Here is a 24,184-nt window from a genome sequence, read left to right as displayed (position 1 = left end):
CCCCAACTGCGGCAGCATGGCCCGTGTCACACAGAGGGTGAGCGTCCAAACAAGCGCTGTTAAATCAATGCTTCACATTAGTCGAGCATCAGAGGAAGTTACGTCACTGCAGTGATGCCTTAAGTTGGGCTCCTTGATTGCGCCGAGCATGAGCAGCCCACATTGAGTGTGGAAAAAAAACATAAGAGAAAAAAATGTGGAGACATAAAACAAAATGAGTGCCAGCCCAGCAATGCGTATACCGGTACTCTGCCTCAACCCATACCGCCTGCCCTGGAGCGGGATTAAGGATGCTTTAGGTTTGCAGTAATCACTTTTGCCCAGCAAGTGAACTAAGTGAAGCAGGCCAAAATCAATCAAGGGCTGAATGACAGAGCATGAAATCGGGTGTGACAGGTTTGTGGGCCATTATCTGTGTCCGGCACATTTCTGGTCCCACATAGATAGCGTAAGAAAAAGTAGGGCAACAGTCATGACTGATCTAAATGAGGTGTACTGTACTTTCAGGCGGGATCGCTTTTACCGGAGTTTGGCTAATATGTGTTGAATTGGGTGCGTGGGGAAATGCATGCTGGAAAAGCAGTTAAACCCCTCCGGAGGATGCAAATAAAACAACGAAAGCTGTTTTGCTTCCAAATCACCTCTGAAAAGCTCACCATGTTCGAGCCGCTCTAGCGATTATTGCAATGGGCTGCTACACTCGAGGATTGCGCAGATCTTAAAAGAATTCTTGATCAGTGAATGACCCCACGCATGAAGAACTTGAACGAAGAAGAACACACACCCATACGTCCCGATGTTACCTGAGTGGGAGGAGCGAATGTAAATTTGTTTGAATGCTCGCTTTTCTGAGGAAAAAAAACAAAAATGGGACTGTAGACTTTGGTGACCGTAAAATGATGACCAACCTGCAACTTCCTCCGACCTCACTCGCCTCACAAAATCCAAAGGGAAACACTAGCAAACGGTAACTGGCCTTAGGGTTTGTCGCCATCCAATACAGAGTTTCCCGAAAGATGCAAGTTCCCATCATGCTTACATTTTGATGATGCATCCGGCTGTGCAAATCTCTGTGGCATGGATTGCCCAAAATGATCATTAGCGCCCTATATGTGAAGGGTCGTTACAGTGTGTTTAGCCGGATTTTCTCCTAGAAGTCGAACGAAATCTGTCACGCTTGAACAAAAAATCAGGCACGGTTCAAAGCATTCTCAGACGGCAGAATGAGCGCATCCACAAAGACGTTCATCGTGCAGAAATACACTACGGCGAGTTTCATGAACATGTTTGTGAATTTTTGATCACTGAACTCGTTCAGCGACAACACTGTTCTGGGGAACCCACTTTGATACAAGAAAAACACATCGACTAAGACGTATTTAGTTTTATTTAGCACTGCTTCCTTGTTCATTTGTAGAGAACTTCTTTGATTGGCTACATTCCGTTCACATCACAATCCACAGAGTCGAATGATTCGAGAGCGGTCGGCTTCTTTGTCATAACTATTGATATATGTTTAATATTTAAGATTTTCCAGACGTCTTGACAAATCCACTCTGACACACTTACAAGAAAAGGATAAGCTTATAGGACAACCTTATAAGACATAAAAATGGCGGGCAATGACGTTCTTGGTCAGGAAGGGGCAAAAGAAATCCCGATTGCCGTTATTTGTGTGCCAGGCCTTGAGGGATTTTCGTCCCATTTGTGATAATGTGTGCGTGAATAAAGAGCTACTCACCACATAGAGCTGCTTCCACAAGACACCCCACTCCTGCAGTGTCGAGGTGGTCTCTGTGATGATGGGGTCCTCGAGGGGCACCACCGTCTCGCAAAGCCTGACACAAACATTTGCATGAACACAAGGGCGCACATCACCAGAAAACACATTGATGTAGGAGTGGGATTTAAGAGGAAATACAAAAGGTCCAACCACTGGGACGGAGATAGTCTGACATGGAATTCTCATAAAATCCTTCCATCCGTTTTCTATTCCACTTGGGCTGTTCGGGGTCACAAGGAGTAGTGATGGCAATTTTGGATGTTTTACGAGAGGATAATGTTTAAGCTCGGCTACCTAACTTGTTGTCTGCCAATCAAAGAACTGAAAAAGACAGGTAGCCATTACGATTTACAGACAATGAAGAGCACGGATGACAAACATGTGGCTCTCAGGCCAGAATTGGACACAAGGGGTCCTGCTTTTTTTTCAATAAAAGTATGTTCTTGCTAATTTTGCCCACCGGAGGACGCAGTGACGTGACATTCTAAAATTGTCTGCCATTCAGAATTTTGACACCATATTGATAAACTTGCGAACGCTAAACGACGCCAATTTTTAGCAAACAAAGTCAGCCTACTTTATATTGAGTGCTGTGCCACCTTTTCTATATGAAGAATATCGGTCAATAACTTTCAGGTGAAAAGTCTATTTTGATGCGTATACCAATCTTAATCTTAACAACTTTAGAGACATCAACAAACCTAACATTTATGATGTCACAATTCTGGAGTAAATCAGAGTCTCACGCACAAGAAGAACATGTCAACTCAACAAAACAAGGCCTGCGATTTGACCTTGAATGTTTTTGGACACGAGGCAGCCACCTAGCTCCCCTCTCACAGCACCAAAACCAAAAACTTGCCAGTGTATAAACTGTTGTCATGACAACGCTGGCTCTAATGAATCTAAGTGAATGTCAGCGCAGAGAACACTTTGGGAAAATGCGATAGATGTATCACATCATTAACTCCACAAGGAAGCAAAACATAGTTCCCAGATTGGAGCTCCTGGAGCGAGAAAGTAGAATTATGTTGATTTCAAAGTCGGCACTTTTTAATTGTTTGAGCGCAAACATGAGGAAACTCAGTTGGAGGGGGAAGTCCTGGTAAGTGCCACAAGTTCAGGCAACTAAAGAAAAGCTAGCGCTCATTATTCTCGTATAGGAATGATTATCAAATGGAGGTATTCGTACCACTAGTAGTACAAAATAATCTGTAAAGTACAGTTCCGTTGTACAATAAACCACCCTCCGCCACAGGTGTGACTTTCCAGGCCCACAATAAGTGAAGTCCGTCATTAAAAAATAGTCTATTTGAATACTCTCTAGGAATGTTTATAAAGCACTTACGACACTTGGTTCTTTAAACATATTTTAAAAGTAAAACAAACGTAATGCATTGACGATGAGGTCTCACAGGGAGAAAACAAAAATAATTATTGCACATCAGTTTAAGTGACCTGTTATGTCTTATTTGTTACTTGTAATTATTCAGCATTATTCTTAGTAAGTATCTAACATTTTCAAATGTTCTCTTTTTTGGAGATTTTAATGTTCAATACTTGTTACCTTCAAAAAATACACTGCATTACAAAAAACTAAAATTAATAAAAACTAAACTAAAACTGAGCATTTTCCCAAAAACTAAAACTAATATTAACAAATCTATTATGAAAACTAATTAAAACTAACTGAATTAGAAATACAAAACAAAATAAAAAGTCAACTAAAATGCCAACGAAAATCAGCAAAATACCGAGACCAGAGACCTGAGGGAGGTTGGTTTGGTGTACTTGAGTATTTTTGTTAAGCATAACGCTACTTATACTACGTTACACTGAGCTATATTTCATCTGCTACTTTTATTTGTATCTCTATCTATTGTTGCTCACGTGATCTATTTGTTTTGGTTCGTCACATAGACTTTTGCCTCTGCTGTTGCCACGTGACTCTGTTCCACCAGTCCAACGTAATCACCCACCAATGTTTGACTCCCTTTAACCAATCAAACTAAGCCACACAGAGGGCTCTTTTTTCGTGGCAGGTGGAAGTCCACCACAGGCCTGTGCAACGGCAGGTTAAACCAGGTGTTGTACATTTCACAGACAAGAGCAAGCCAACATATCTAAAAGAGGGAGGTTTGCGCCTCTCCAGGTGTGAACATATTTTACCATGATTCAGTGGGTTTGATTCTCGCTGTTTACATATTTATACATGAAATGCGTCTGACATCCTCATGCACATGACTGCCGAGCTCAGAATCTGTCTGCCTGAGCCCCGATTAATTTCACCAAAAACTCATTAGACCAGCTGTGCCACTATTTAGATGTGGTCAGAGCACGCGTAACTCGAGACTGACTTTCTGCCACCAAATTGTCACTCCACCGAGGGCATCTCAAGGGACGGAAATTTGACACCGGCAGAGCTGTCTGCCAAATTGGCAAATAAGTGCAGTATGCCTTGCACTTGCACGAAAATCAGGTGGCGCAGGCAATTTCACCCCGTAGCAGATGTGCCGTCTATGTAAATAGTGCCTCCGTGGCTACACACACAAGCAGTTTTCAAAGTAACAAATCTACGTGAAGCATGGTAGATACAACATTCGTGCATTGTCGTCTGCGTCAGTCAAAAAATGTCCACTTCAGCATACAAGAAATCCGCTTTGAACTTGAGAAAACACGTTAGAGCCTGCTTTGTAGTTGTCTGTCCGGTGAGCCTCTTGTGCTGTTTCACAAGAAATCAAATTTTACTATTTCCTGTTTTGTGAAATTGTAACATGTTGTTTTATTTAAAGTGATATTATTGGGAAACACACTCCTATTTTATATTTTTGTCTGTTTGACGATTATACTCTTATTAAAAAACAAGAACTCACAGGTTACACATTTCTTTGCTAAGTACTTACTGAACTTTGACAACTTTTTAATTTTACTTGACTCATAATTATTCCAAAGTAACAGTACTCTTACTTGAGTACATTTTCTACTCTACCTACTTCTGGAGATGTTGAACTTGTGTGGGTTGCATCCAAAATTAACACACTCATTATAGTGAATTGTCATTTGCAACTTTTAAATTGTAGTCATTAAATTATTAAAGAAATGCAGTGTTGTATTTTAAACTGGGTCATGGGTTATTTTGCAATTCAATTTGTTTCGTTGACACGGAAATTGGCAATGGTAGGGGGTGCGGGGGGTGATATTAAATCTTGCTTGAGGCGGACGGGCCCTAAACACAACTTATACCAGCAGCAGAGTCATTCTTGTTTTGCAGGGCAGAATTCCTGTCTTATTGTTGGTGTTATAACATATTTAGGGAAGGTTCAGCTTTTACAGAACGCAAGCACAGCAAAGGTCAGGTCAGATTTGAGTTCATGAACCAGAATAACCCCAATTAGTTCTCAACCATGTGCAGCGTGTGTGTATAGAATCTTGCTGCTCACTCAAATAAATATTGTAGTCATCCGGCTTACCCTCTGTTGGTCACCGTGGATTTCTTCAAGTGCACGTAGCTTACTGGGAAAATACCCTGCGGACAGACACAGGTACAGAGATGTTACACACTTTGACGGGATTAGGTTATTGATTTGATCAGAGTGCAGATTTGTGGCTGTGTCGTTGGTTACAAGACGGAAAAAAATAGAAACGGACAGTGACCCCCTTCATCGCTTCAGTTATGTTCCAAGCTCATCTGCAATATACAGACCACATACTGTATTAAAAATAATCAGTAGCTTAAGTCTCAAAAGACCACTTGCACATGCTTGGAATACATTTAACTTATCAAAATGCACAAAAAAAGTCAAATTGTAAAATGCATAGAAATACCGAACAATAATAGAATGAAAGATGAAAAATATCACCTCTCCCACATGTTTACAAACTCAATACATTTTTAGACAGATGATAAACATGTGTACACACTAATATTGCAAGCATTAAATGTATAGGAAATATGTACTGATTATCAGGGCGGGACTGATGTGGATTTTTTTTAGGCAGATGCGGATTTGGTTATTTGGCACAATATCCAAGAGCCAGCTCCATTCTAAACTCTCACACACACACACGACCACCCTTACCTTGCAGAACAGCAACGTGATGTGTTTTTATATATCCTATTCAGTATTATTTATATAATTTATATATTCATCTGAATTATTGTTGTATTGCACTGGAGAGGGGAGCTCTCTAATCTCGTTGCACACTTGAGTACAATGACATTAAAGGGATTTCTGATTCTGATTCTGATTCTGATTCTAAAGACCAAAACATTTGCAGGACATTTAACTGTTTTATTGTTTTAATTTGTCTTTTAGTATTTTTTTTCGGGAGGAGGGTGTTTTTATGTCACTATCCTTGCCTTATGTTGTAATACAACTGTGTGTTAAAAAAAAAAAATCGTAGAAGAGGTAAAATCTGCAGATTAAATCAGTTGGCCGATTAGTCAGTTGTAATAATGATGATGATAATAATGAATGGCATACAGCAGAGGTCATCAACCTTTGTGAAGCTGAGAGAGTTCTTGGGAATTGATTAATGTGAAGGGTTTCAAATTTGAAATGCACATCTGAAATACAAAAATGTGTTCAAATTACCTTTAATAATGTCTTTATGAGGGACTGAGCAATTGTCTAAAAAATCAGCAGAAATAAATGTTAAAAAAAGGGCAGATTATTTTCATTTATTTTTGCACGCATTAACATACGACACCATAAGAGAAATATAATGACATTCAACACCCCCCCCCAAAAAAATAGGTGGAAAATTGCCCAATTTTTTCAAATGTTGCTCTCGTTTATAAATATAAATAAATACTGAAGGACACAGTATTGTTAAACAGTCAAATGCTCGGCCCCAACTTCTTTATTGTGGAAGTATTCAACGCAAAACAAAAAAGTTATTTTATTCACTTACATTTTTTTCTTTTTTTTTAATCTTTATTTTTTTAATCGGTATTCAGGGCTCATGGGCGCCACGTTGGTGACTCCAAACTCTGGAATTATACTAAAACTGATTTAAACACTATTTTAATTATATTTCTATTCAGTAAAAAAGCGATATTCTTAACAGAAGAATCTAGCGGGCATAACTGTAGCATGTTAGAAAAATCATATACTCTTTGAATTGCTTTTTAAATAAAACCTAACGCTAATAAATTACACAACAGTTCCAAATAATACGTGCCGTCCATCTCTTAAATCTAACATCCTTTGATCAGTATAAATGAAGACCCTTTATAATTAGGAAAGGGAGAAATATTGGTCATTGTTTAAATCGGTAATAACAAAAATAATTGCAACGGGGGAAGTTGCAGAGCTAAACAGCAAGTAGGAGATCCCTCTCGTGCTTATTTCATGCCTCGTAGCAGTTTATTACGGCACAACAAAATGTTAACACACTGCAGTATACTTAACCAAGTTGTAAACCATTTAGAAACCCTTCATAAGGCTACCAACATTTTCAAGTGGTACCAAAGCAGAATACGGACATGCAGAAGTACATTGCAGAGAGCTCGGAACGGTAAAAGACGGTGCCAGATATCACTTCTGCAGCTTGTCTTTCCAATCTGCCAGATGTAAACAATTAGCCACCACAAGTGAAATTAACTCGGTGAGCACTCAGAGAATATGGGGGCGAACCAGTGTGGGCAGCAGAGCGCACAACAAAATGGAGGGTTGTTACTAAGAACTAAGAACTGTAAATAGCTGATGGGAATGGACAAGGACAGCATGCAGTCACGAACACCGACAGTACATTCACAGGGAATGGACAACTCTTGCGCTTTCTTTTAAACAAGCCCAGTTCCATCCCATAATAGCTCAAACCCTTATATACCAGTTAAAAGTAGTCTACCTGAAAAGCACCTGCCTCTCTTTGACAGGATTCAACTTGTTATTCACGTTACCAGACTACTCTGGAGTATACTATTTCAAATGGAGGAATATAACATCTGGAGAAAATGTTCTTTCAAATGTGTTCGGCATTTTCTGCAGTATATTGAATTCACAACGCGCTGAAGGTGTTCGACTGGTCAACTTTCTTGCTGCTTCTCAGCTTTAATAACGATGTTGCATAAAAAGAAGCTCCTATAGGGAAATAAGATGTCGGAATTGAGTTCCCTGTATGAAAGCAATGTTTCTTGGATTTGGTCCTGATTAAAGCGAAGGCACACCACAAATTGTACTGAAAAATGTAATGAATTAAATATAATTTTGACTGCACAGTTTAGGTTAAAGTAGCTATAAAATGGCAGTGGACAGTGTTGCCTTGCGACATCGTGGTCCAATTATTTACCATAACTTCATCTATTGCGGATTTACTTCACATGTTTTTCCACTAATTTCAATAAACAGAATTCCTGTAAAGCTCTTACAAAGCCGTCATCATCATCATCTCCACACCTACTTTGTACTAAATCTGCTTTCACTATTCCCGTACATGTTAACAATCGAATGAATTACTTTTTTAACTTTTCCCCAAAATGCTACATAGTTCAACAAATGAAAAAGGTGATCACAATGTTAAATGCTAGTGTACTTGCGTCGCGCTTTATTTACATTCAAAGCGCTTTACAAGGCCTCATTCATTCACTTATTTGAAGACTTGGCGAAGTATTGAACTAGACTGTATACGATATGTTGACGTAGCAGCTTCATGCCATGAACAGTTTTTCTTTTTTAGTTTAAAATTGCTTTATTCGACCTCGAGGAACTCTCATCATACCCTAGCGAACAGTTGAGTCCAGGATGTTTTTCTTGCTTTGGTCCAGTAAATCCATCAAACGGAGACATGAGTGAAGCTCGGAAGTTTGTGGAGTGTGGCTATTCAACATTCCTTTGTAACAATGCTATAAACACTTCTGACTCGAGCAGGAAAATTCTGATTCGGCGTTCATCTTCAAGGGCCGATTCACTGTTCAATTTGATTCACCACGCATTCGTAGACAGCTCTGGTAAATACCTCCACCCAAAAAGGTCAACCTCTACTTTGCAGAAATTCACCGATCGCAGGGCGTCACGGAACATATTAGTAAGTGAGGGAACACAGTAAATGTGAAGACTATTGGACCACAAACTGCATCATCAACTAAAAGAATTTTTAAAAAGTTACCTTGATTGAAGGCTTCTTGGTAGAAAAACCTCTGTACCAACCTAAAGGAAAAGATCAAAATCAAAACTGTGAAACCTGTGAAAAACATAAACAATTTTGTCTTTGGTTTTGTATTATTTATTATAACACAGTGCAGTGGCCACCTGTTGTTCAAATATATTGGCAATAGCATCTATAAACTCAATATGAAAAAGTAGATAAATGCTCGGAAAACACTCAGTAGATAAAGTTAGGGCTGCTGGATTATAAAATAAATATTAATCACAATTATTTTGGTAATAATTGAAATAATTATTCAAGTGATAATTTGGGGGGGGGGCATACCAAAGAAATGTTGAAATGTAAACAATATTCAAACAAATCACATTTTTTGTACCACTATAATTTCAAGTATGGTTTCCTTGTATAAAGAAACATTGCATTGGAGTTTACTTGCTATCCACTTCTAAATTGCCATAGAACTGTTGTAACATTTAAAAAAAAAACAATTTCAATCGAACGCTCAAATTTTGAACTCAAGTATACTAACTCTAGTATTAGACATTGAAAATGAGTACTATTTTAACACTGTTTTATATATGTATAATAATACTGTATATAATAATGTTTTTTGAGGATTATACAAATTTGAAATCATTGAGTATAATAATCGTAATTGTAATTGGATAAGATGCAAAAGTAACTATACAGAAAAAAATGCATCAGGTTTCCTAAAAGTAGATTGGGAAATGTTGCAACACTTGGGGCACAAAACCAAAGGTTAATTTGGAAAAACAACTTAATGCGCAACAGTTTATAAATTAATCTACAACTAATGAAGTTATTCAACAACTACTTTCATCGTAGATAAATTCGTTTCGAGCCATTGTTACTTTACTTAAAGGTGTCCAGATCCTCTGATTTCAACATCTCAACAGTAGTTATTGTGATTTCTGTAGTACTCCATGAAAGCAGACTGATTCTATTTGTGTTTAATCCAAATAAGACAACAACTCATTTCATTTTGGAAAACAATGATTTCCCATTTTCATGACATGTCACACATACCAAACCAGTAAATGAAACCTAATCAATCTATGGAGAAAATAATAGTCAGTTTAATCAGTTCAGAAAATAATTGTCATTTTCAGCCGTAGTATGAATAACCTGTAATTGACATGTACTGCATTTGAACCTGAAGCAACCTCCAGGGTGCATATCAAACTAGTCGCCCTTCGTCTGCATGACTCAGTAGCTAAGCTGCAGCTCTTAGTTAAAATGGATGGATACTGTGTACGGAACTGACTAATCACATTCAGGCTCATGTTATGCAACATAGTTGTCAGCACACACCTGCCATCATCATTTAATGTGACTCTGATTAAGTTTAGCTTTTCAGATAAGACTTTCTTGAAGCACATAATTGGTGTGAAGAAAATCGATCATGGACGTTGTGAAGAAGACACCCATGGCAACATGACAATTTTGCAAGCACATTGAATGCTTATGTCCTATCTGTAATAACAATCTACCATGTGTGCAGACTACAGGGAGGCATAGACAGTCTCCCAAAAGCATGTGTGAAAATGTTTTATGATCTACTGAAACCAAGGTTGACCTTTTCAGCAAATGTTTTTAATTCCAAAATATGAGTTAATTTTAATTGTTCAGTCAGAATCTTAGGATACCCACTATACATATACGTGCTGGGAAAACTTTACCTTCGCTTTTCTCCAGAATCTGGACAGTCTCCCCGATCTCCAGGACCAGGGCCTGACATATCGATGACCGGAAGTTGCAGATAACTGGACAAAAATAAAGAGAACAAAACAGCAGGTGAGACAAGAGTGATGAGCCAGCGAAGCTGCCTTCAGGTCAGGTGACAGAGCTCTCTACAGGGCTGCTTGAGCCAATGTGAGAGGGGGAATTCAAAAAGACATAAGAGGAGGATCGAGTCAAACCTGTCCTCCACTCAGTTCAGCTGGCCGTCGCCACATGCGTGGACGAACAAATGAAATGCGAATAGGTGGGCCACCGCATGCACATGCTCATTGTCACACTGGGTAGCCCGTCCAAAGTAAGTTTTTGCTTGCATGTCGTGGGGCAGGGGTGACTCCCAAGTGCCACTACTTACTGGGTACCGTTTTAACTACACCCAAAATAAAATCTGGAAAATTGCAATTGAGTACAACAGAGTTCTACGGCTTCAGCATTTATCTTCAAACACATTTAAGGGATCAAGAAAGAAACCTTTCATTTCACTTTACAGGGTCTATATGAGTAAAATAGTCTTAATAGTTTAGTAAAGCATAAACAAATACACGCGCACTCACACACGCTCACACAAAATCTTCCATACTGAAGTGGGTTGTGATTTTAATAACCAATTAATTTTTAAACAGCCGGTAATGTGAGCAATATTTAGTTAATTGAGCTGGCAGATTGGAGCCCACACAGGGAGGGTGGCCAAACGGCATTATCCACCTTATTGCTGAGGGCTCCAATGTGGAAAAAACTGTGAGCTCGACTTCCTGTAAGAAATCCGATGTAACAGTGAGCCGTTTTGGACGCACACTTCTTGGGCTCTGGTACCAGTCCTCTCAAGACGGGTTGTGCACTCTTCCACTATTGAGTTACCTAAGGTGAGAGGCGCCGAGCGGGTGTGGGCATAGTTATTGCCCCGAGCTTGGCGCCTGTACGGGGTTCACCCAGGTGGATGAGAGGATAGCTTTCCTCCGGCTTATGGTGGGGGACGGGTGCTTACTTTTATTTGTGTGTATGCACTAAACAGCAGTTCAGACTGTGCTTCTTTTGGAGTCCTTGGAGGGTGTGTTGGAGAGTGTGGCCCCTGGGAACTCCCTTGTTCTACTGGGAGACTTCAATGGTCACGTGGGCAATGACAGTGAGAGTTGGAAGGGCGTGTTTGGGAGGAATGGCACCTTTGATCTGAACCTGAGCGGAATTCTGTTACTCGACTTCCTGTGCTCATCAGGGATTGTCCATAACAAACACCATGTTCCATCACAAGGGTGTCCTTATGTGCACTTGGCACCAGGACACCCTAGGCCGCATTTCGATGAACGACTTTGTAGGCATATTATTGGATTTGCAGCCGCATGTTTTGGACATTCAGGCGAAGAGAGTGGCGGTGTTGTCTACTGATCTCAACCTGGTGATGTGTTGGCACCAACGGTGGTGGCAGACCTGGCAGACCCAAACATATAGTGAAGATTTGGTAGGAACGTCTGGCAGAAAGAGTCTCAACTCCCACCTCAGGCTATGAGGTGGTCAGATGGTGGCCCGGCGAAAGACAGCTGACAGAAACATTGTGAGCCTGTGGGGCGAATACTATCTCCTCAATTCCACCACCACACCTTCAATTGAGGTTGCGAAGCCTGTTGACTTGCCTATCGCTGGGCTTGAAGTAACCAAGGCAAAGCCCCGGGGGGTGGATGAGATCCCCCAAGAGTTCCTATAGGTTCTGGATGTTGGGGTGCTGTCATGGTTGACATGCCTCTACAACATTGCATGAACATCGATGACAGCTCCTCTGGATTAGCAGACCGGGTTGGTGGTCCATCTTTTTGAGAAGCCGGACCGGAGGGTGTGTTACAGAGGAATCACACTCCTCAGCCTCCCTGGAAAGGTATTTTCAGAGGGGCTGGAGAGGAGGGTTCATCATGAGGTTGAATCTCGGATTTAGGAGGAGCAATGTGGTTTTCATCGCGGAACAGTGGACCAGTTCTACATCCTCTCAAGGACCTGAGAGTGCATGGGAGTTCACCCAACCAGTTTACATGTGTTTTGTGAACTTGGAGTCCCTCTACAACAAATGTCAGAGTTTGCATTGCCAGCAGGAAGGTTCCAGTGAAGGTTGGGCTCCTCCAAGGTTGCCATTTGTCACAGATTCTTGATAACTTTTATGGACATAATTTCTAGGGAAAGCTGAAGCATTGATGGGTTCTGGTTTGGTGGCCTCAGTATTGCATCTCTGCTTTTTGCAGATGAAGTGGTACAGTTGGCTTCTTCAAGCCGTGATCTCCAATTCTCACGGGAGCGATGTGAATCAGTTGGGATGAGCACCTCGATATTCAAGACTTAAGTCAGAAAGGGGTCGGGGATGAGATCCTGCCCCAAGAGGAGGAGTTCAAGTATCTTGGGTTCTTGTTAACAAGTGAGGGTAGGACGGAGCGTGAGATTGACAGGCAAATCGCTGCAGCGTCTGCTGTAATGCGGACCCTGTATTGTCTTGTGGTGAAGAAGGAGCTGTGCCCAAATGTGTTCCTACCTATCATGAGCTGTGGGTCAAGATCTCGGATACAAGCGGCTGAAATCAATCTCCTCCGCAGGTTGTCCAGGTTTTCCTTTAGAGATAGGGTGAGAAGTGCGGTCATTCGAGAGGGACTTAGAGTGGCGCCGCAGCTCCTCCACATTGAGAGGAGCCAGATGAGGTGAATAGGATGCCTCCTGGATGCCTCCCTAGCGAGGTGTTCCGGGCACTTCTCGCCGGCAGGAGGACGACCCAGGACCCTTCTAATGTGCGACAACTAACATTCCCTGTTTAAGTGAGCAACTGTCAGAAAGTGGACTTATGTAAGAAGTTACCATCTAAACGCCAGTTCCGGTTCACAACAAAAATTCTGCCCATAATTCATACAAAGGCTCATGGGACGTAAGGGAATAAGGTGGCTATAGTAAGTAGACATTTGCATACATCTGTGTCACCTGATTGTAATGTGCAACATTATGCAGTCATTGACCACACACAAATGACTCAAACGCAAATTAAGGGCATGTTTTTTTTTTTTAGGGAACGAGTGCCAGAGTAAAATGGCAAAATAAATCATGCTGCATACAGTAGACAGGCTTCAGTGAAGACAAACTTGTTTAATAATGACAGCACTCCGTTGACAACGTTAAAACCCACAAACGGTGGCCCTTGAAGGTCCGCTTGCTGTGAATCATTATGCTAATGAACTAGCCATGGGACCCAGTGAGGGGGAGGAAGATAAGGAGGGGCTCTGGCTCGGATCTGCTGCGTGTTTCAGAGTAACGAGAGCTCAGTTCCTCTGCGAGGGTTTCTATGGCAACAGACCAGCGACAAACTGCAGCGCTCCTTTCACTGTAACGGCTTCGAGGATGAGGGTACTGTATTTTAAAATGGCAAGCTTGTATCTGCTGCGCGCCACCATTGAGCCAAAGTCAACATATTAGTAGAAGGTTGATGGATGGATGTCTGGTCTGTTTGATTTAAAAGGAAGAAGAAAACAAATGGAGAGGAGATTGTCACATTGGAAAGAGATGAGAGATTCATGTTTTCAGAGTCCTCCCTCAGAAAACTCAGAAGCTGTGCAAACACGCTTTCACTGTGTCTAAAGCTGAAGCGCATTTTCATATCCTCTAAACATAACCAGAAAAGGTCCTATCCAAAACATGTTGAATCGAGATTGCTGGGATGTTAGCAAAACCACAGCACTTTTGCTCTGCGACGAAATATTGGAGCAGAGTGTGCGTCAATACAGGTGCATGGTCACGTTTATGTGAGCTGCATTGAAATGTTGGGTTCAAGGACTATCCTGCACCATCTTACCAGCATTAAATGACTAAACCGGATTTTGATCTGAAAAAAAAAATCGACTGCATTATATTTGCATGTAAATTATTAATCATGAATACAATCCCCCCCACTTTGCCGAGATCACATTCCAGATGATCCCCTCAACAAGTGAAATCTTCGATCTAGAAATACATACTTGAGTTTTTAAGGATTTAAAACACATTTTTAAAATAACACAAACAAATGTAAATTCCGTAACACAAACTAGATTGAGAGAGAGCACGAGCTGGTAACTCAAAAATATTGTACAAACTGTGTTATGTCGCTTCTGTTCACAGTGGTCAAATCCTGTTTTTCCAAACTAAAAAACAATCAATAATCATGGCCAAAGATGTCCATCATAAATCAAAACAACAGACGTTTCCTCCTGGAGTCATTAAAAGAAGGATTGAGAAGAATTCATCTTCAACAAAAACCAGAATGTGCTTGAAATACTCTCTGTATTAACGCTTCTTTCAACTTTAGAGTGTCAAACATAATAGTGTCCCGACAGTGGAAATACATCCAAAACAAGCATGAGGCAGAACAAAAAAAAACTTGAGAACTGTTGAAGAAATAAATTCATTAAAAAAGAAAATAAATAAATAAAATAAATCAGTGAGAGTGAGAACCCGGAACCCATTCACCTCTGAAGTGAGCATATTGCCCATTATGATGCCAACATGTGCGACCTGTAAGCTATGAGATAGTAAAAACAAATTGACATGGCCACAACTTTTGGTACCTGTTAGCCAACTCCAATGAGATCCAATATAAGAGTTGTTTCAAAATCCTGCTCAGACAAAGAATGTGATGTTCACTTTTGATTAACACTGTCAGAAGGTTATTAATCGTTAAATGTGGCAACGGGCAACATTTTTACACTGAGACAAATATTAATTATATATTGGCCCTCTCTTGATGCACACAGCCAAATTCACTGTATCTCAAAAACACAAATCTGCAAGATCCCACCCTATCTTGACTCTCCGCTCACCATGCATTCACCCACCCGCTCTTACTGTTCCAGCAGTTTTATTAACCTCTTCGTTCCCAAGCACCGCACTACTTTGGATCAATCTTTTTAGTTTTCAACCCCAAACGACTGGAATAGTAAAACTCGCCTCATTCATTCCAATATCATTGTTTAAAAATTTTGTGAAGTGCACAGTTCATAATAGATGCACCTGTTTTGTGTGCCTGTTTATGAACTTTTATTCATCATACGCTATGAAAATCACATTATGCAGTTTATTGTATGTTTTTGTTTTTGATTTACTTGAGGAGATATATATGATCGTGACTGAAATAAAAAAAGACATTTCTAAAGATACAAAGCAAGAGTAGGTTTTTGTTTGTTTGTTTGTTTAGACTTAACACCACATTATGACATTCCATTTGGACTCCAAGTCTGGTCGTTCACTGCATTATAAAGAAACTGTGACGGCATCTGTTGAAATGTTCATAAACCCGCTCTAATCCCTCGGTGCCTGTGGCAACAAAGAAAGCTGAGTCGCTGTACGAACCACTCCATCCAAACGAGCAACGCAAGGTTGAGTTTCTTGTGCTGATGCTAAGGAAGTTAACGTCTCCGTTTATCACGTGAGTGACCCTTAATGTCTAGCAATCCACGGCAGTTTGTGATTTGCGGGGAAAGGCTTCATTTTTCAACAACAGATTGTTAAAGAGATTGTCAAGTGAAATCAGAAATCATTTTCTAAATACATTATATCGATGTCTGTTAAAAATTGTGCAAAAATTAAAAAGGCTGTCCTGTCCAGCTATTGGTGAAAACAATTCCCACACCCATCCTGCTCCCATTCATCCGCTATTTGCTGATGATGTGGTACTGTTGGCTTCTTCGAGTCGTGATCTCCAACTCTCACTGAAAAGGTTTTAATGCAGTCGAGTCTGAAATGGTTTTGATGAAAAACCAAGACCTCCAAATCTGAAATTCCGGTCCTTATTCTGAAGAGGATAAAGTGCCGTATGCGGGTTGAAGATGAGGTCCTGTCCCAAGTGAAGGAGTCCAAGCATCTTGTGGTCTTTTTATATGCGCGTAGATTTTTTTTAATCATCCAAATACAGCAAGGTTCTTCTATGTTGTGTGTCAATTTTAGAAAACTTTCATTTTCACTGTATAGGGACCTTTCCACAAATAAATGAAGACGTATTCCTGACTTGCTAAATGTTTAATGTGCTAGTTGTGAACTGGTGCGATACAAATAAAATTAGCTTGACTCGTTGTGCTTTGTACCGGAGGTCTCAATTACTAACAAATGAACCAAAGGAATATGACCTCCAATCTTTGACACTGCAATGACATATTGGTTTAAACTCTGAGTCAATAGCTCTTCTCTCTTTTAGCGGCAAGAAAAATTCTGCATAATAAAGTAGAGCCCTCTCAGCAGGTGGTGACATTCAGCTAATCAGACACTCAATCAGACAAGCAATTCCTGTCAGGCGCATTGAACAAAAAAAACAAAGAAAACATTTTTCAGACAAACAGAATTTTGTGGTGAGGAAAGTTTTAGGGATGACTTAATGTGCAAAGACCCAAAAAAGAGACTTACAATGTCCCAAAATGTGCTTGAGAATGCCACCACATGGTGAGCAACAGCAACAAGAATTAAAGTTAGTCTGGAGAAAATGCACAACGCTTTATTTTGAAACTTTGAAACTATTATAGAATCATCGTGGTGTGCACGAGTGTACGTGTGTGTTGTGTGTACTTTTGGGCATAGAAATCCATTAGTGACGAGAACACCCCAGTGTTGCAGTGGGTATTTTATGAGATGATTGCAGGTAATTGAGGCGAATATTGCACCTGCTGCGTCATAGGTTCAGTATCGCAAGCGCGCAACTGCACCACATTAGCAAACAACAACATTATTAGGAGTTTGAAATCTCCTCATGACACATTTGGTGCACATTTGAACTCACAGGACCATAATGGGTGCAGGTTGGCCTTCTTTGACAACACAATTTGGTTTCCTGTGTTGCAGGACTGCCTAAACAATTTGCAGTATTGATACACAACATACAATGTACGCCACTTCATCCACAGAACTGCAGGATTACCCGGCAATTTTTGATTGCACATATCAGAGGAACTAACGTGAAAAATGCTTTACTGCTCTTGCTCCTGAAAATAAAACACGTGTGGCTGAGTGACCTTGCTTGAGGACCAACGAGGCACATTCCTACCTAACTGTACAACAGCCCTCGAAGGGAGGAATGTAGAGAAAGGTGAGATATCATCAAAAAGTTACCCATATAACAGTAAACACAATTCAAGCTTAAAAATGTGCTGCTGCTGTTCGACAACAATTTAAACAAGAAGACACGACCTACATTGTGCTCATCCAAGGTCCAATTCAGAAATTAGCAAATTGTCATGCCAGCAATACAATGTATTTAATTGTATGCAGATCCTCAAAGCAATCACAGATCCAAGTGTTGTTCATCATTCACTTACTTAAAAATTCAGCAAGGAATTTCTACACTGATGAAAAAAATGAAATGAAATGAAATATTGGATGAACTGAAATGAAATAATCCATCACACCTAGTATTTCAGCTTTAACTGATGAAAATAATTCATTTAGCGCAAAAGGAAATGTTTAACTCCATGTAGTCTATATTTCAATTTCAATATTTCAAGTTGTACGAAAATGAAATTACTGGCCCATTAACAGAGAGTTTGAAGGAGTTCAAGAAAGAAAGAGTGAGTTTGAGAGGGGGGGGGGGGTGCATGCGCGTGTGAATGTGTGTGTTGGTTCTTCCTCTCCTACTACCCTAGCCAATTACATCTTGCAACTTGTAATGTAATCCTTGATAATGATTTATACTAAAGTCAAAAATATTAGTCACCTGAACATCCGGAGCTTGTCACCCAAATGAATAAGCACGCGACCTGGACAACAATAAAAGTCAAGGGTCGGCATTTACCCGGGATAAAAGGAGATATTTTTTATATATATATAAGGGTTGAAAAAATATCATCTAACAAAAAATTCCTCTGAGTTGAATACATACAATGAGTTGCGGAACAAATGTACAAATAATACCAAAAATGCCAAGGCAAATTATCATAAGTATGGGTTGTCATCAAATTTTAATGATCCAAAGCAATTCTGGAAGAGAATTAACAATATGGGCAAAAAATCCACGCAAAATCCCAAAAATCATTTTAGAATTAAAATGAAATTATTAGTGAACCATTGTAAATTGCTGAGATATTTAGTAAACATTTTTCTTCGATTGCTAGCTCAGGGTCAGGTTACTCCAAGTACTCTAAGTTAGATGTGACAGTGCATTTTGTTTCAGAACTATTACACCATTTGATGTTCATTGATGGAATACGATCAGTATGTAGAGCAGGTCAAGATGGTCTTGAGATTATGTTTGTTCAACTTGCATCTCATGTCTTGGCATTCTCTTTGACTCATTCATTTAACTTATCTATAAGTTGAAAGTATTTGGGGTTTTTTTCAGACAAAAAAAAAACGTTCGAGCAAAGAGCTAAAACTCAAACCAAACTCAGTTTCAGCTGTCACTTCAGCCTTCATCAAAGCTGTAAAAACAGCTGATGGGGTTTGGGAATCTTCAAAATAAGGCTTCCCGACGAGATCAAAACTGCGCTTCATCACCATCGGGTCATGGAGCTTTATTTTGAAGGTTCCCGACCCGATCAGCTGTTTTTAGACACTTCACACGGAAGCTCTGACGAAGGCTGAAGTGACAGCTCAAACTGTGAGCAAGGTAAGAGTTTTTGCTCTACACTAGGAAAAAAAGTGAATATTCCCAAATGGGGATATTTAGAGAGGCTGAAGTGGAATGAGAAGACGTGCACATTTATTTGGATGAGGATTGTCAACATCCATGCCTGGCTGTTGGTTGACTCCTGACACTTAACAAAAGATTAGCGTCGCTAAATGTCCAAAACATAACCAGTCGGGGTTCGTGTGCGCATTCATGCTCTTGTTCTTGTGAGAAGAGCTCGGCACGGTATTGGACGGTTAGTATCTATGTCATTTTTACACGCAAATCTATGATATTAGTGTCAATGTTAAGCTCAGGCAAGTGTCCCGTTAAGTTCACAGGATTGTTTGAGGCATAATGTTAATGTTTTTCATGCCCAAGAATTAAAAAAGAAATTGGTCGATGTGCCTTCAAGATTAAAGCTCCATTAGACTGGAATAACCTTCCTCATTCTCTTAGCTCCTTAGCCAGTTTTCATACTTTTAAAACATCTCTATTTATTTATCATCACTGCCAAACATCCTGTTCTTGTTTTTTTATTTCAATGTCATTTGGACATAGTTTCTGCTTGTTTTCAGTTGTTTACTTACATTATCTATATCCAGCGCTTTTTGGGCCTTAAGTTGTGGATGATATATGTGGAACATATGTATTATTATTAGGATTGTATAAATTAATGTTAGGAATTATTGTTGCGGTTAGGAGGCTAGGCTTAGAGGAGCATCAAGTGTGAGTGATTAGGAGTAAGTGAGCTAGGTATGTGATTTGTGTTTGTATTGTGTCGCGGATTCATTTTGAATTAATATTTTGTATATTATTGTTGCAAGGACCCCCTTGAAAATGAGATGATGCATCTCGAGGGGATATCCTTTAAAACTCCGGTCCTAGAGGCCTGCTTTCCTGCACGTTTTCCATCTCTCCGTGCTGCAACACACCAGATTCAAATGATCAGCTCATCAGCAAGCTCTGAAGGAGCCTGATTACCTGATCACCAGGACTGGAGTTTGACACTTGTGCTTGAAAGCAATAAACTAAACTAATTTCTCAATGCAGCCTGCAATCAGCAGCTTGTGCTTCAAATCTTTACTTTCCGTGCACTAACTCAGTGTCTGTGCTTCTTTGTTCCACTGGATATACTACTCTGATTAACTAAACGGCAAATCTGAAAAACGTAACAAGTTTTCCAAACTTAGTGAAACAGTGTGCATAAAGTGGATTTTCAAACACACTCACAATGAGGAAATCAAGATTTGGGGGATGATAAACTCTTTATTCCTAAAAAAAAATACAATCACAGATTTTGACTGTTCGGACTTAGAAAGAATAAGAAAGAAATTTAAGAAGAAATATTGCAAGAAAACCTGTGAAATATCCATCCATCCATCATCTGTACCGCTTCTCCTCACTTGGGACACGGGGGGTGCTGGAGCCTATCCCAGCTATCTTCGGGCAGTAGGCAGGGGACACCCTGAACTGGTTGCCCGCCAATTGCAGGGCACACAGCGACGAACAACCATCCGCACTCACACTCGTACCTAGGGGCAATTTACAGTGTTCAATCGGCCTGCCATGCATGTTTTTGGAATGTGGGAGGAAACCAGAGTACCCGGAGGAAACCAGAGTACCCGGAGGAAACCCACGCAGGCACGGGGAGAACATGCAAACTCCATGCAGGATGGCCGGAGCTGGGATTGAACCCACGCCCGATGCTGTCTCTCACTGTGAGGCCATCGTGCTAACCATTCGGCCACCGTGCCGCCCCTGTGAAATATCAAGCCAGATAAACCGAACAACGAAGTACTGATGCAACTGCACAGAATACGAAAAACCCGACTGACTGACCAAAATGAAACAGAGATTTTTGTTGGGTTTTTTTTCTTATCAAATTATTACTATTTAAGAATTGCATTTGACTACATTGCGATGTCGATTTGCATTTGATTGTTCAGCTCTAGATAAGATACAGTCAGGAGTGATGACAGCATCTGTTGAGTCTATGTTTGGACTTTTTTACAGTATTGTGCATGAACAAAGTGTGCACGTGTGGGTGGGTGCAAGTGGTGGTATCTATCTATTTGTCTATCTATCCTTTCAAACGTGAGTGTGTGTGTGGATTGGTGTAATTCTGGGTCAATCCACCCCCCACCTCCAAATGCAGATAGAAGTCCACAGGTATCTTACACCTGCTCGGGTCAGAGTGCACCCTAGTGGTTGTGGCAACACCAAATGAACCCCCCACCCACACCACTTCACACTGGCTGGTGAACAGAACGCTGTAAAAACTGCAAAATGGACGCTTTCAACCAAATCAAGCGGCGAGTATAAGTGTGATTCAATCCATCAACACCTGAGCACACAGATCTCATCCCCGAGTAGTGGCTCGAACTGGAGGCTGCATCATCCCACGCAATCCGCCGCCCCCACCCCTACCCGCTATGCAGCCATTATAAGTGGCTGTTGTTTTTCATTGGGTATAAATGTGATTGATTAGAGGGGATTAAAATAAACTGGGTGGCTTGTTTCGATGGGTGTGCTGTTCTTATGCCAATAGAGAACAAAAAATGTCGCTAATAAAAAAAATATAACAAAAGGTGCAGTTGACTCACCAACTCCGATTTTCTCCTCTTCGGTAGGGATCCACATATTTGGTTATTTGTGCCACATTGTGTTGATGTCAGCAGATGATGTCGGCTTGAAAAAAATGAGATGACGAGGACGAGGACGATGTTGTTCGTACTACATGTCTCCACTAAAATTCTGTCGTCGGTGTGCGCAGTAATGGTGGCGAGGAGGAAGGAGCATCAAAGATCACTGCTTTTGTTCTTCAATTATTATTATTAGTATTATTGATTCCCGGCGTGTGTCTCCAGTCTGATGCAGTCTCCGTGACCAGCTTGTGGGCGCGCACACGCGCAAGCGCCTCGCAGTCTCCACAAAGGTGTTATTCCAGCCGCATTTCCAGTCGGGCGCAGGTAGCTTTCAAAATCTTCTCATCGGGTGGCCTTTTTAGAATGAAAAAAAATGCAATCTTCTAGAGTCCACAGATGAGCCGCGAAGGGATGAGAATGGGTCCCTAATTAGCGTCGAGGTCACAACGTAGATAGGTACGAGTTGGCGCAAGAGGAATCGAGAGGAGGCTGCAATGTAGTGTAAGATGCGCCATCTTCGTGCGGGTCACGTGACTCGTTTTGTCAACACCGATGTGTCAAGCGGATGCGAATGTTCTCTCTCTTTCTCTCCCTCGCTCTCTCTCTCTCTCTCTCTCCCTCACACACACAAACTGCAGTTCCTCCACCCGCTTGCCTGCCCAAGCTCCCTCCTGCCAGTGTGCGCAGGCCACAATGCACCGCCCCCTCCACGGCCCCCTTGGGTGCTACATGCCAGCCTCATGTAGGGGGGTATACCTCCCAGTTGAGTCACTGCAACATGCCATCAGTACAATGCTTTGTCATGCTCTAATGTGATTTGGGCATTGGCACAAGCCACTTCCACTTCAACATATATCTGTATAGTGTACGGATAGATAGATAGATAGAGAGATATAGAGAGAGAGAGATAGATCCATCCATCCTTCCATCCATCTTCTTCTGCTTATCTGCGATAGAATTAAAGTGCCAGTAGTTTATGCAGGGAAGTCCAGACTTCCCTCTCCTCACGCCACTTCGTCCAGCTCTTCAGCGGGGATCCTGAAGTGTTTCCAGGCCAGCCAGGAGACAGTTTCAAGGCTAGCATGTCCTGGGTCTCCTCCCATTGAGATGTGCCAAGAACACTACACCAGGAAAACGTTTTACGTTCTGGAGGTATCCTGACCAGATGCCCGAGCCACCTCATTTGGTTCCTCTTGATCGTTAGGACCAGCGGCTTAACTCTGAGCACCTCCCAGATGACCGAGCTTCTCACCTTATCTCAAAGGGAGAGTCCTGGCACCCTGTGGAGGAAACTCAGCCACTTGTGTCCGGGATCTAGTTCTTTTGTTCATGACCCACAGCTTGTGACTTGTACTGAGGTTGGGAACTGGGGCTGAGGGAAAAAAAAATGTAAAAATCGGCGACCTCAGCAAAAAGAAATTCTGCCTTGAAACTATAAGAATGAATTTTTAATTCATATTTACGATGCCCGCAACAATGTTTGACCACCTTTGTGTTTAGCGCACGGTAGGGATGTGTGATCACATCGCACAGTTGCGTTTTGCACACCTGTCAGAAAAATTTGCTCGGCCTTGTTAAAAATGTGTTTTCTGCATCTATTTTTAGATATGATGTACAGTGGAATTTCCTCTGTTGCCTTAGTTTCAATTTGATGATTTTCATGCAGAATTTTGATCTCTAATCACGTGCACAGCTGGATAACTCATCTTTGACCGCCCAAAAAGTGTTGATAGAGAACTGCGACATTTACAGTAGAGAGGCAGTTGGGAGTCAAGGAAGTGCAAAACCAGATCCTGGTTTATATGAAAAAGAATAAAAAAAAGTTGTTTTCCTTGGAGCATAGTGTTAATATACATATTTGTAGAGGCATGCTTATCACTGTCAGACATATTCCCGGAAAAAAAAGTCAATTGTGGCACACGCGGCTGGGTTTACCCAAGTAATCAATGGAATAATCGATAGGATAATCGATTCTAAAAAGATTTGATAGTGACCGTCCAATAACCGCGATCGGAACATACTGTAGCGCCAACGGTAAATTAAGATTTCGCCTTTCGGCTCAGCTCCTTTTTCATCACGTTGGGCCAATACAGAGTTCACATTCCTGCAGACGGTGCACAACCCGCATGTCAATCTCCAATTCCATCCTCCCCTGACTTGTGAAAAAGACCCCAAGGCACATGAACTCCGCATGCCATGTCTGGAGAGGGCACTCCACCCCTTTCCGACTGAGCAACAAAGACTCCGATTTGGAGGTGCTGATTTTTATGCCAACTGTTTCATACTCGGTTGAGATCACGGCTG

General features: G+C 41.0%; 1 protein-coding gene across 2 annotated transcripts in view; it reads right to left on the bottom strand.

Moving 5' to 3' along the window:
- Nucleotides 1-22,463, bottom strand: part of dock3 (dedicator of cytokinesis 3) — a 57,004-nt gene extending 34,541 nt beyond the window's left edge. For both annotated transcript variants that reach the window (XM_088292300.1, XM_088292301.1), the window contains exons 1-5: nucleotides 21,839-22,463; nucleotides 10,594-10,677; nucleotides 8,894-8,934; nucleotides 5,254-5,309; nucleotides 1,742-1,838 (exon numbers count right to left, since the gene is read on the bottom strand). In XM_088292300.1, coding sequence (XP_088148426.1) covers nucleotides 1,742-1,838; nucleotides 5,254-5,309; nucleotides 8,894-8,934; nucleotides 10,594-10,677; nucleotides 21,839-21,875 — 315 coding nt within the window. In that variant the 5' untranslated portion in view covers nucleotides 21,876-22,463. The remainder of the gene's footprint in view (nucleotides 1-1,741; nucleotides 1,839-5,253; nucleotides 5,310-8,893; nucleotides 8,935-10,593; nucleotides 10,678-21,838) is intronic.
- Nucleotides 22,464-24,184: the final 1,721 nt, after the last annotated feature.

Source organism: Idiotropiscis lumnitzeri, chromosome 3, assembly GCF_059441095.1.
Source record: "Idiotropiscis lumnitzeri isolate Australia: NSW breed Sydney's pygmy pipehorse chromosome 3, RoL_Ilum_1.0, whole genome shotgun sequence".
NCBI classification, from domain to species: domain Eukaryota; kingdom Metazoa; phylum Chordata; class Actinopteri; order Syngnathiformes; family Syngnathidae; genus Idiotropiscis; species Idiotropiscis lumnitzeri.
The sequence above is the reverse complement of the archived record's forward strand: the minus strand, read 5'-3'. Positions and strand labels throughout refer to the sequence as shown.